Source organism: Hippocampus bargibanti, linkage group LG12, assembly GCF_051943395.1.
Source record: "Hippocampus bargibanti isolate YZ-2025 linkage group LG12, ASM5194339v1, whole genome shotgun sequence".
NCBI lineage: Eukaryota > Metazoa > Chordata > Actinopteri > Syngnathiformes > Syngnathidae > Hippocampus > Hippocampus bargibanti.
This window is the reverse complement of record NC_142745.1, coordinates 1610862-1623637: the sequence shown is the minus strand read 5'-3', so window position 1 is coordinate 1623637 and position 12776 is coordinate 1610862. Positions and strand designations below refer to the sequence as shown.

Below are 12776 nucleotides of genomic sequence, written 5' to 3'. Positions count from 1 at the left end.
ACATTTCTCATGCTAACGCAAATGAACGAACTGGGGCGTAGCAAGTTAGCATGGGCTTCGGTTGCTTAGTTAGCTTAGACAAAAATGGAAATTAGCCAATCTCACAAAACATGGTGAACATTTAACCCCCCTTTCTTCCTTTTGTCTTTGCTTGTTTGTGATTGGATAAAATGTGTGTGCGCATGAGATTAGAATGTGATGGAGCTGCTAGTTAGCGACAAAACTGGAAGCTGCCAAGTGAACATTTAGCCTTTAACTGACTGCACCCTGGCTCGTTTGTGATTGGATATGAGAGAGTGCGATATGTGTGTTCAAGCTAATTGGCGTAGGAAGGATGAAAATGTGAGGTAGCTGCTAGTTAGCTTTGCATAGCAAAAAAAACAATTATCAAAAGACCATTGAAATCCTTTCTTCTAGCTCATTTCTGTTTTGGTAGAAGTGATGCGGTACATGTTTTTTTTTTTCCTGTTTAGTCATTGAACTAGTATTTTGTTGTAGATTTATATGAATTAGCAAAATGTTGGGGGTGAGATGTCTTACCAAATATTTCAAACAAACGACTGGTTGCTTTTCTCAGTAAGTGGAGAAAGTGCGCATTGTCGTCATTTTCAATTTGTTGGGTTTTTAGTCGTTGAATTTTTGATCCTCTCATGACTACCGTGCCTTAGTCGGAATGCAGTTCAAGGTCATTGGTCTGGTTTTTTTTGTCTTTTTTTTGTGGAAATAAAGGTTCTGTACAAAAAAAAGTGTTGCAAAACTTTGCATTGTAATTTTAGATGCTTTTAAAGGACAACTGACGCCTTCAGACAAGTTGTGTCCATAATTTGTAAAACCGCTTCAAATGACTTCTACTGAGCGTATGTTACAAAGATTCCACCTTAAAACGTAACATAACTACAGTGGGACCTAGGCTTATGAACTTAATTGGTTCCCAGACAGAGTGTGTAAGGCGAAAAGTGTGTAACCCAAAAATTAATTTCCCATAGGAAACCATTAAAATGAGAATAATCTGTTCCCAGGTCCCCATAAAACATAATTTTCTACTTTCTAATTTTCGAAGCCTTAAAACTACACAAAATATACCTTTTTATGCATAATAAATGTGCTATAGTATTATGATTAAAGAAATAAACTACTGTACGATAGTCATTTTATTGAACTTTGTAATGGTCGATGTACTTTGTAATGCTTACTGTGTGATAATTGTATCTAGTTCTTCATCAATTGTGATTTGTTTAGCTGGGTTGATAGCTTTTTGCATCGAGTGTACAGATGACTTGTGCGGGTTATTTGTGGAGCCTGATTGATGGTATATTTTAACCTTCCAGTCTACACTCTGCTTATGAACTGTCAACATTGAAATGGGTCCAAATGTTACTGTTTTCTATCCATTCTATCACTATTTCACTTTTGTTTTTTTTTTTCACTTTTTTTTTTGTTTCGAGCTCTGTCATCTCCCTTTCATGTGCGTGTTTTCTCACTCTCTGTCTGCCTGTCTCTTTAATGTTTAACCCCCCCCCCCCCACTGCTTAACCGAAGAAGCCATTTTGTTTTTTGGAGAACTGCCTCACTTTCTCTCTGTCTGCAACTCCATCCCCCACTGCTGCGTTCTTGACCAATCACATGGCTTAAACCGAAGACTGGGGGCGGGGAATAGAGGACAAAAACAGTCGGTTGCCATTTTCTTGTTAAGAGAACAGGTTCGTTCGCAAACGACACATCACTCATTGTGGCAGCTCCGTGGGAATCCAGTAAAAGTTCGTATGCCAAGGTAAAAATTTCATAAATGTAACATTCGTAAACTGAAAAGTTCATAAGCCAAGGGGTTGGTAAACCGAGGTTTCACTGTATATGCGGTGGAATCTTTGTCAAATGCACTCCCAAGTCTTTTGAAGTGATTTTACAAGTAATGGACGCAACATGTCCGGCGGTGTCGGTTGCCCTTTAAGACATTTTTCTATAAAAAAAAAAAACATCTTCCAAACATTGAACTTTATTGAAGCAGGAAAGTGAGCAAAAGGTGTCTGTACATCATCACGCGGGTCACGTTGGCGTGCACATGCATTCACGTGTACATCATCTCAGCCATGTGCGACATCTTCTTGGGTATGTAGAGGTAGAACTCCATGTAGCCGGCCAGGTCCTCCATGGTGACGTCATCGACCGAGACCAACGCCTGCGAAGAACACGAGCGAGGGGAGGCCGGCGAATGGGCGAGGCCGGTAGTCCTGGTGGGCGGGGCCCGGGGTCCCCCGCGCCTTTCGCACTCCGAGATGACGTCGCGCAGTCCCGTGAAGGAATACGTTCCCGTGCCACACCAAGCTTCCATTTTGGATGCGGAGCAACAGGGGGCCGTGCCGCCGCTCGCGCCCTCGCAGGCCTTTGGCTCGCCGTCTGCGCGCGAGCATTCGCACGAGCCGCTGCAACAGCGGCGCTTGGATAAAAGTGCGAAGTCGCTGGTTTCGGCGGCGTCCTTTTTCCGGGTGGTTTCTGAGCTGCTCCGGTCCTTCACAGGAAGTTCAGGCGAAGGGACGGCGGCCGCAAGTCGACGCGGAGCGGCCACGGCAGGCCCCGCCCCAAAGCTGCCAGAGGAAACGGGGCTGAGCTCGCTGCGCTTCTTTAGGCCTCCTGCGGGGGGCGCTCTAGCGGTGTAGGTGAACCTCGGCGGGTGCAGGATGGGCGATTTAGAGCGCCGTCGCCTCTGCGTCCGACCGCTTCCTCGAGAAGCTTTTCTCGTGCAGCTGCTGAAATAAAAAGTCCATCATCAGCTAGTTGGGCAACGTTCCTTTCAGAAAGTCCCAATAAAGCTCAATGGACGGTTTCAATGCATACTGCTTTTTTTTTAAGTACAAGAGACACCATTTTTTTGTTTCTTAACTGACACCAGAAAAAACGTTTTATAGCATCTAAAATACCCAAAACACGTATAGGGCCGAAACTACCAGTAAGACTTTTGTTTGCTGACGAAGCTTCTTGGATGAGAAGTGAAACGTCCGACACCTTCATGACGGCTGAAGAAACCTTTTCATCGATTCAGCAGATACTTTTTAAAATCAATCAGATACTTTTTAAAAATCAATCAGCTGACTAAACGGTCATCACAATTCGTTGCTGCCAAATATGGTTGTCAGCCTCAAATATGGGAGGGGCCTGAGTGTACAGTGAGGTGGCCATTTTGTCGCGCTGTCAGAATGCACGGTGACAAGTTAATGATTGCTAGGGAATTAATTCGCTAAGGGATTTTGAGTGGCACGATTCAGGTCCACTCTATGAAAAATCTTACGCAGTGGTCATAGGAGTCAGGAATGATTGCAAACGCCTTCACTCACCCGTGCCAGTTGTCCTTAGATGTTCCGTGTTTGACTTTCGAAGGGCCGGAGTCCTTTGCCGTCACCCGAGGAGATTCGGGCACGCCAGGCGCCGCGAGTGCCCTGCACACACAGCCATCGCAAAGGCGGGGACGGCGCGTAAGCATCCGCGGCGCTTGCTAGCATCGCGGCCATTGTACGGAGTGACGGGTCATACCCCTCGGCATCCACTCGCAGCTTCTTGAAGGCCGTCTGGAGGGTTTCTTCCTCATGCTCTGGACCGCCTGCCGCCATATTGGTTCCACCCACTGACAAACACACGCATCACGTTTGAACAGGGCTAACAAGGACGCTAGCCACTCGGAACTTGGCATCAAGAGGTCCAAAGTCAATTGGACAACATTATATTTGCTGTGATTTGCTTCGTTTGTAAAGGGTGTTCACATATTTGCCTTACGGGGGTGTGGAAGTGGAAATTCCAGGTGCAGAAAGTCAAAAACATGCCACCGTTTGGCTTGAGCCACAGGTGCTTCGGCTCAAAGCACGTGTGGCTAAAGTCAAACGTTGGCAGGGTTTGTTTATTTATTACTTCCCTTTGCCACCGCTCTTGTCAACAGAATCCACATTAAATGTAATTTTACTAATGTGTCCACTCGAGGACACACTTTGTGAAATTGGTTGCTTCACATGAGTTTACGCAAAAAGTAGCGGTGGCCAACTGAGCTCAAATTGGAATAACTGTGACCCCTGAACTCATACAAGCAAATTAACTCTAAACTAAAGTTGAATTTATTTGGGCCAGCGTCATCGTTCCGATGACGTCACGTGCTGCCATGACGCTGCAAAAACTACGAGCTAAGTGGCAAATCAATTGTTCGGAATGAAAGAAAGGATTTAGACTATCAGGCTAACCTTGAACGATGCACCTCGTCTGCTTTTAGGCGAGTAGAGGGTGACAAAAACTAGCAAATGGTTTACCAAAATAAGCCTCCTGCCACCACCTGGGCTAATGTTAGCCGCTAATCGGCTACCAAAAGAGCCAAGGGGAAAGCTTGTTGACGCCCACAAGAACGAAACCAAAAACGTACACTTGTTCACAAATTCCACGCGGCGACGGCCGGATCCAGAGGACGCATAGAGGCCGCCGAGCTCGCCGACTCCGGCGGTCGTTGACGCTCGGCGGCGGACGAAGCTCGAGAGGCTAACGATGCCACTGGCTACTTCTTGCAGCAGCACCTCGCTGAAAAGAAAACAAAACGCCTTTCCAGTGACGTCAAGTGAACGCGACGAAGAGAAGGAAACAAATAAGAAGATAAATAATCACATACTATTCGTCTGCCAATCGTGAGTGCGCTCGTAAACTGCAGCAGCCTTACCGAAGTCACACAAAAACAAACTGAACGCTGACGTCACGGGCTACAAGTGACCACGTGACACATTCGTGCTTTAAAATGTTTATTTGTCATATGAGCAGTCAAAAACACGTGAGCGCTGGCCAATAAAAACGCGTACTTTACCACAAAGGAATTTGGAAGGACAGATGAATTCTGAAGCTGTGGCAACGGTGAAAACAAGTTATCCACGTCCGCCTCAGTACAGAGTTTTCGGGTTCGATTCCGGCCTCTGGCCATCTCGTGTCGAGTTTGCAGATTCTCCGCGTGCCATCGTGTTTCTCTCCTCCGAAAATTAGGGTTTCCTTCCACATTTACAAAACATCCAGGAGAGGTTCATTGAAAACTAAACTGTTCCGAGGTATGATTGGAATGGAATTGAATGGATGTACCTTTATCAGTCTCGCAGTGGAGAATTTTACATTTCACAGCAGCAAAGTTATGAAAGGAAGATGAAAGGAAAGAAAGAAGTAGAAAAACAAAATCCCGGAGCCACTCTCGGCGGCGCCATCTTGATTGAATTGCCGTTGTCACTTCAATATGGATTGATGCACACTTTGTTGTTGTCCAATTTTCTTGGTCATATTTATTTTATTTGACGTTTTATATATGCATTTCTTACGTTTTTTTTCTGTCGAGATTCAGTTTTCTCATATACCATATGCTTTTTGTTTAAATAAAGTTAAAAACTATAGTTTTCTCATATACTGTAAATGTCGTTCGTCGGCGCCCATTGAGCCAAATGAGAAAATATTAATAATCTCATCACCAAAGAACAAAATATATACATTGATTAAATATGTTAAAGTAATCTTGCAGTAAATTTTAAAGTAGTACGTGCAACAAAACTCTTCAATGGATAATCTATATCAAAGAAAACAAAAAGGACTGGATTAAAAAGAATGAAGACGTGGAATACTTACGGAGCATCGTCAAGATACGAATAGTTTCTATTTCCAACGTTGTATAAACCGTATAGTGTGCCAAATAACCAATCCAATCAAGTCAATTATTCAAAAGTTGAAGGGCGTAGGTGCTGCTCACCGCTAGATGGCACCAGAAACAGGGTAAATCTCGTTTAGAATGTTTGGCACAAATCAAGCAATGCATTGTGGGAATGTTTCGTGTGTTCATTTTAACCTCTTATTTTGGTGGTTTAGTTACTGTGTTGATTTAAATGTGCAGTTTAAACCCGTGGAGAAGTGAGTGCGGTGTCATCCAGCGATTTAGTCGGTAATGCAGATTATGTGACCGCGATTGAGGACCGTATGCGCGCTCAAGAGATGCGCCTTGGCGACGTTAGCAACTCATACTTACCTGGCAGGGGAGACACCATGATCAAGAAGGTGGTTCACCCAGGGCGAGGCTCAGCCATTGCACTCCGGCTGTGCTGACCCTTGCGAATTCCCCAAATGTGGGAATCTCGACTGCATAATTTATGGTAGTCGGGGACTGCGTTCGCGCTCTCTCCTGAGTATGTGGTTAAAGAAATTACTTAAGAAATTTCCATTTACAATCGTATCCTGTCTAAACAGTTGACCGTCAATGTATGGTGGCTAGCTTAATTTAGAAAGTTTGTCGTTCTATACAAACGTCAGACTTTAATTGAGGCTAACTTCACTGCCACCAATTTACACTTCATTATATACGTTTATATAAAAGCACATTTCCCCATTGTGGGACGATTAAAGGTTTTCTGATTCACGTTTGCAGAAATCCCTTTCCCGACCACCATTGGGTAAACAGCTTCACTAATTAGCCTAAAATCAAACAAAATCCTGACCATCGATGCAACGCGCTTGTCAAAAAAAGACCAGACCCATTATGCTTTTGTAATATTCTGGAAAAATTTCCAGTCGGTCTGTTTTTGAGGGTAAAAAACGGCGTTTAGATGCCAAGAGATACGTCATGTTCCTTTGTGCTTTTCTATTGGGCCGTCATGGGCCACGTGACTGTTGTAATCAAAGATTTCCTTGCGTTGGTTTCACTAACCATGCCTGAAGACGACGTGGTTGTCCTTATCTCCAGTTAATTTTCATGTATGCGGGTTTGTGTGTAATTGTTTTTGGTTGTGGTCCCTCGGCGTTTGTCACCGGCACTGTAGCTCGCACCGTCGCGAATCAAGAGCCCTGGCGTGTCGTCCTTACAGTTATCGCTTCTCGGCCTTTTGGCTAAGATCAAGTGTAGTATCTGTTCTTATCAGTTTAATATCTGATACGTCCCCTATCCGGGGACCATATATTAAATTGATTTTTGGAACAGGGAGATGGAATAGGGGCTTGCTCCGTCCACTCCACGCATCGACCTGGTATTGCAGTACCTCCAGGAACGGTGCACCCCCCCTATTGGTCAAAAATAAATGTTGTTTTGATATGCAGTAAACAGCATCTAATCCAATTGTGCTCTAGGCCAGTTTCAAGTTCTCATAAATGTGTCTTTGATTGACAAAATTTTATTGTCAAATATGCTAATAATCATGACATACAGCACAGATTAAATTACTGTCCTCTCGGACCCAGCAGCAACAGATGCAGGCAGACACACTAGAAACTTCATTAATAGCTGGTTCCCTTGCTTGTCTTTTCTCTTCAAATTGTATGAACTGTTGTATGAAATTGTGAACTGTTATTATGTGCCTGTGCGGGTTATTTGTCGAGGCTAATTGATGGGATGTTTTAACCTTGCAGTCTACACTCTGCTTTTGAACTATCAATAAAGTTGAAACGAGTCCAAATTTCACTGTTTTCCATCCATTTTCTCACCTTTTCACTTTTGTTTTTTCTTTGCATTGCTATCAAGCATTGGCGTCACACTTTCCTGTTTCATGTTCTACATACAGTGTGCTTCTGTTTCTGTAACCCCTCCCCCATCTCGCTGCTGTACGTGCCGGTAATTCTCCCCTTCACACTCTACCGCGAATTTTGACCAATCACGTGCGGCTTTACCTGCAGATACAGAGTAGGGAATAGAGGGCAAAAAGGTCGGCTCCTATTTCCGGCTCCTTGTTAGGATCCGGCACTCTTCGTTCACCGGCTCGTTTGCGAACGACACATCAGTACGAAACAGGAAATGAACAGCGAAAGAGCGAGAATACTTTTTTTAGTTTTATCTGCGAGCCAGATGAATCATCAAAAGAGCTATATATGGCTCGTAAGCCATAGGGTCCCGAACCCTCCTGTACCGTATGCCTTTTGTTGTTTAAATAAGGTTAAAATGACTCAGAGGAGGCTGTCACTAGACTTCTGTCTGTACTGCGCTGTTCCAATCACATGGCGCCAACTGGACGTTGTACCCGGGCCGTCTCGCCTTTGTCCAATCGGAGCAAAGCGCGGGGAGGGAATCGTTGAGTGTCATCGCTCTCAGCCAATGATAAGTCTAGGATATCCTTGACGTTCACCAGGACTCGCGTGTTGGGTACCGGCGGCAGCGAGTGACTACGAGTCGTACGCTAAGCTAAGTCGGGCTTTCAGCAAGGGCTCAAATTGTTCCTGGGACGCCAAGCGTAAAATTGACATTTTTGATTTGCGCGTTCGAGAGGCTCAAATGTCGATTTCTGGCGGCCTGTCGGCGGCTGTGCTGCTCGCGGCGGTGCTGGCGTCCAGCGAGGCGCTGAAGGAAGGAGAATGCGAAGGTAAGATGGAGCTTGGCGGCCGGCTAACGTTTACCCAGGCGACTCCAACCCCCCCCAAAAAAAACCCAAATAACTGCATCCTATACGTATTGCTTATTTACACAAATGTAAATTATTTGGAGTACTACCATTTATTTTTAGTCAACTTATTCCAAAATGACAGTACTTGAGTACATGGCAGTATACAACTGTACTCGTATGTGTAGCATTTAACGGCAAAGTAAAGCACATTGCAGTAATAGAGCCGAGATGTGACAAAGGCATGAATTACTTCAAGGTGCTCATGATCAAGGAGAGGTTTTATTTTAGCCAGCTGCCTAGGATTAAAGAAGCTAGATTTAAGAATAATAATAATACATTTCATTCATAAGTGCCTTTCAAAACTCTCAAGGTCACTTTTCAGTCACAAGATAAAGTTTTTCTGTGGGTGAGCAGCGGCAACCATACGCACCAGTGTTCACTCAACCCAGAATAACTCAAATAGATAGAAATCTAACTAGCTAGCTAGCATTGAACAACACTAAGATGCTTGCTCACAATGAGACGTGACACGAGGAACTGACGTATAGTCCCTTCTTGAAACCTCTTAGAAAACCGAAACAGCACTTCCCATTATAATCAATGTAAAAAATGTTAATCCGTTCCAAGCCTTGAAAACAACTTTTTAACAACCACCAATTTGTCAGTCAAGTTTAAATTCATTTAGGGGCATCAAAAAGGAGGAACAAGCACAGATTTTGATTCTGACCAGGGACCATTCATTTATTACACAATATGATGCAATACTGTGCTGGTTAAAAGTGGCATGAGTCCATTCCATCTTAAAGGACAAGGGACATAACTTTTTTGTTTCCGAACTGACATCAGAAAAACATTTTATAGCATCTAAAATACCCAAAACACACAGTATGATATTTTAGTCAAATTCAAAACACCAATAAAAATGACTTAAAGTGTGCGTTTTCACGGCCTGATTAATTCCTTACACGGAGCTTTGTCGCCATCTTCTGCCTCTTTTTGGTGCTACATGAAGTTTTCAGACCAAACAAAGTATAGCAAAATGGATTGACGTGATGGAAGGACTGCTACAATGTGTCCTTTTTTCAGTCAGGGGCGTTCCTTCAGTGACGTAATGTGAGGACTCGTCACCAACTCAAAAACAAGACTTCCGGAATATTCAGCGCAAGTCTTAAAACGTAAAATACGCGGAGGAATCTTTGTAAAATACGCTCAGTAGAAGTCATTTGAAGCCATTTTACAAATTATGGACACAACTTGTCCGGAGACGTCGGTTGTCCTTTAAACCAAACTTTTACTTGTACAGTATTACAATTTCAACTTGAGACATTGGCAACCGTCGACTTTGAGTCGAGTAGCATTGATCATCAGTTCTTGCTAATTTTGTGGACGGATGTGACAGTGCAAAGTTTTTTTCTTTGCAGTGTGTGTGACGTTTTTGGGCAAGTTCTACAAATCGCTTCAGGAGGACAAAGTGGAAATGAAAAGCGACATTGTGGAGAAGGCCCTGATCAAGAGCTGCAACGCAGCCAAAGGCAAAGAAAATCGATTTGTAAGTCCCCACGCAAACGTGACCTCCTTCTTGCCGCTGCTACCTTCTTATGAGGGAATTTGTGTATTGTGTGTCTTGTGTGTGGCGCAAACGTGAGTGCAGTGCTACTACATTGGGGGGACGAGCGATGCCGCCACAAAGATGGTCAACGAGGTGTCCAAGCCACTGAGCCACCACGTCCCAGTTGATAAAATCTGCGAGAAGCTCAAGAAGAAAGACAGCCAAATTTGTGAACTTCGATACGGTAACTCACACTTATACTTCCTCCATCTTCTCCATTTGTTCCTGGACGCAAATGACACTGCTAAACAGACTGCTATGGCAACACTAAATTCCTACTTATTTCAAACCGATCAACACTTTAAGGCAAAAATGAGTGCATCCAAAAGATAGGTTGCCAAATGAAAAACAAAGTCATGGCGTTTATTTAATACATTGTACGTCTGTGTAAGCTCTCAGTCGTACAGGAGTGGTCCATCGATGAGAAGGTTTCTTCAGCCGTCATCTGTCCGAAACCTTCACTTTTGTACAGATGACGGCTGAAGAAACCTTCTCATCGATGGTTAATACATTGTAAGAATGAAAATTGTAAAGAGCAATACATTGGGGAGACTAAACACATTCTCCATAAAAGACTTTATCAAAATCGCAGGGTTAATACTAGTGGGCCTCAATCGGCAGTGCACCTAAAAGCTAGCAACCACTCATTTGACGACAATGAGGTTAGCGAAAGAACATAGATAGTTTGAAAGGGGAGTAAAAGAAGCTATTTTCATAAAACAGCTAAATCCTTCACCGATACGGTGGGGTGAGGTTCAATTTGGATCGTTCGTACAACAGCCTGCTTAGGCAACATAGGATTAGTAATACTCATGAGGTGATACCGGAGGAAGTGGGGCAATAAGGCCAGTCGTTAGACAATAGGAGCAATCAGTGGAGCCGCAGGGAGTAGTCTTCTGCTCCCCCCAACCTGAGAGCAGGGACCTATCTAGCAGAGTCCGGCACCGCCATGTATGGACAGTAGGGATTTATATAGTGCCGAAACTACCGGTAAGACTTTAGTTCACTGAAAAAAGTTTCTTGGATAGGAAGCGAAACGTCCGACACCTTCAAATTAGTACACATGACGGCTGAAGAAACCTTTTCATAATGAGGGTTAATTCGGGATTCAAAAGAGTTTGGTAGTTTTCGTTAAAGGACAACCGACAACTCCGGACAAGTTGAGTCCATAATTTGCAAAATCACTTCAAATGACTTCTACTTAGCGCATTTGACAAAGATTTTATGTTTTAAGACTTGCGCTGAATATTCAGGAAGTTTTGTTTTCGACTTGATGACGATCCCCTAAGTGACGTCACGGAGGGAATGCCCCTGACCGAGAAAGCGACACACAATGCATTTTGGGTACTTTTTTCGTCTGAAAACACTGTGTTGATGGCGAAATTAGAAGGAAAACTACATAAATAACGCAAAGGTGAATCGTTGTGTGTCGCAGCCAATTGCGGTAACATGCGTAAAGAAGGTGTAAGTTGACACAAATTCCCAGCGGACAAATCAGCCCATTTCCAACGGAGCTTGGGCGCCATCTTGTGCATTTTCTGGGCGCTACATTGGAGTCCATATGCCTCAAAATGACACAGAAGGACTTCTTTAATCGATTGCAAACATTGATGCTTTCCTCTTCAGAACTATTTGAATTATATTCATAACTGGATGAGTAACAAGAAAGCATCTTCCCCGAATATGAACTCTCTGAAGGCATTGTTTTGATTCTGGAGCAAGTCAGTTTGTGAAGGAGTATCCTGGTGTGCCGTCACAAACAAGGGGGCGGAACTTTCCGAATATCCCCAGTTCTGAGCTCATTTTGTGGCAGTTTTGGGACACGTTAAGTCATTTTTCTTGGTGTTTTGCATTTGACTAACAATATCATACTGCGTGTTTTGGGTATTTTAGATGCTATAAAACTTTTTTCTGATGTCAGTTAGTAAACAAAAAAAATAGTGTCGGTTGTCTTTTAACCTTTCCAAAATACACGCTCTAAGTTTATACTTTGTAAATATAGTTATTCAGTACTCAAAAAATAATGAAATCTTTTATGCATGATTGTGCAGACAAGCAAGTGGACCTGAGCTCGGTGGACCTGAAGAAACTGAAGGTCAAGGATCTGAAGAAGATTTTGGAAGAGTGGGACGAGTCGTGCAAAGGCTGCGCCGAAAAGTCCGACTTCATCCGGAAGATCACAGAGTTGATGCCCAAATACGCGCCCAACGCCGCCAGCTCACGGACTGACCTCTGATCAGCGAGAAGCGGCTGAGCGCATGGCGGGCTCGCCACGCACAATCGGGAGGCGGCGCGTCGTGCCGTGTCATTTCTTCTTTTCACACGACTCACTCAGGACGCCGACAGGCGCACGTTTTGGTTGGCCATCACTTCCTGTTTCTGACATGATGTTTGTGTTTGTATTAAAACTGTGTTTCCTAAACACTGATGTGCGGCGCTTGTCAAACGAGCCTGCGCAAAACATGAAAATAATGTTGTACCATTTGTCACGGTGTCAATTTGCTTATGGCAATGGGAGTGCCAGAAAACGCTCCAAAAGCCATGACTCCTCCATATGTCAGCTTTCAGTCACCATCCTAACCTAATGACAATTCAGACGCTCCCCAAATTACGAACGAGTCGTAAAGTGAATTTGTTTGTAAGTTACTTCAGTGCTATATTTTGGATGGTATGTATGTTTAAAGGACAACCGACACCATTTTTTTGTTTCCTGACATCAGAAAAACGTTTCATAGCATCTAAAATACCCAAAACACAAGATGGCGCCCAAGCTCCGTGGGAAATGGGCTGATTTGTCTGCTGGGAATGTGTCAGCG

General features: G+C 43.8%; 3 protein-coding genes and 2 non-coding genes across 7 annotated transcripts in view; 4 read left to right on the top strand and 1 right to left on the bottom strand.

The window, feature by feature from the left end:
- rbm15b (RNA binding motif protein 15B) overlaps positions 1 to 12776 on the top strand; it is a 73709-nt gene that overhangs the window by 56623 nt on the left and 4310 nt on the right. The gene's annotated exons all lie outside the window — the stretch shown is intronic.
- On the bottom strand, positions 1978 to 4783 carry oser1 (oxidative stress responsive serine-rich 1). 3 transcript variants are annotated; one of them, XM_089010463.1, is made up of 5 exons: positions 4637 to 4783; positions 4397 to 4548; positions 3526 to 3616; positions 3330 to 3431; positions 1978 to 2744 (listed from the first exon to the last, which is right to left on the bottom strand). In XM_089010463.1, exons 3-5 carry the CDS (start codon positions 3600 to 3602, stop codon positions 2066 to 2068), a joined length of 858 nt encoding a protein of 285 aa, XP_088866589.1. In that variant the 5' UTR covers positions 3603 to 3616; positions 4397 to 4548; positions 4637 to 4783; the 3' UTR covers positions 1978 to 2065. The 3 variants fall into 3 exon arrangements, with proteins under 3 accessions (XP_088866589.1, XP_088866591.1, XP_088866590.1); XM_089010465.1 differs by having other exon boundaries at positions 1978 to 2741; XM_089010464.1 differs by lacking the exons at positions 4397 to 4548; positions 4637 to 4783 and adding an exon at positions 4221 to 4377.
- Positions 6009 to 6172, top strand: LOC148889908 (U1 spliceosomal RNA). Its single transcript, XR_016116783.1, has one exon. It is a non-coding gene; the product is annotated as a U1 spliceosomal RNA (small nuclear RNA).
- LOC148889907 (U2 spliceosomal RNA) lies at positions 6851 to 7041 on the top strand. The gene has a single exon (XR_016116804.1). It is a non-coding gene; the product is annotated as a U2 spliceosomal RNA (small nuclear RNA).
- manf (mesencephalic astrocyte-derived neurotrophic factor) lies at positions 8117 to 12444 on the top strand. Its single transcript, XM_089011189.1, has 4 exons — positions 8117 to 8330; positions 9773 to 9900; positions 10003 to 10144; positions 12012 to 12444. The coding sequence occupies exons 1-4, from the start codon at positions 8243 to 8245 to the stop codon at positions 12194 to 12196; spliced, it is 543 nt and encodes a 180-aa protein (XP_088867315.1). The 5' UTR covers positions 8117 to 8242; the 3' UTR covers positions 12197 to 12444.

Bases quoted from the DNA above. Each gene is read 5' to 3' on its own strand.
- manf (XM_089011189.1), top strand. From the start codon at position 8,243: ATGTCGATTTCTGGCGGCCTGTCGGCGGCTGTGCTGCTCGCGGCGGTG. The intron at 9,901-10,002 runs GTAAGTCCCCAC...ACGTGAGTGCAG, and splicing joins AAGGCAAAGAAAATCGATTT to TGCTACTACATTGGGGGGAC. The intron at 10,145-12,011 runs GTAACTCACACT...ATGATTGTGCAG, and splicing joins AATTTGTGAACTTCGATACG to ACAAGCAAGTGGACCTGAGC.
- oser1 (XM_089010463.1), bottom strand. From the start codon at position 3,602: ATGGCGGCAGGCGGTCCAGAGCATGAGGAAGAAACCCTCCAGACGGCC. The intron at 3,432-3,525 runs GTATGACCCGTC...CTGTGTGTGCAG, and splicing joins CTGCGAGTGGATGCCGAGGG to GGCACTCGCGGCGCCTGGCG. The intron at 2,745-3,329 runs GTGAGTGAAGGC...TTTTTATTTCAG, and splicing joins TCTAAGGACAACTGGCACGG to CAGCTGCACGAGAAAAGCTT.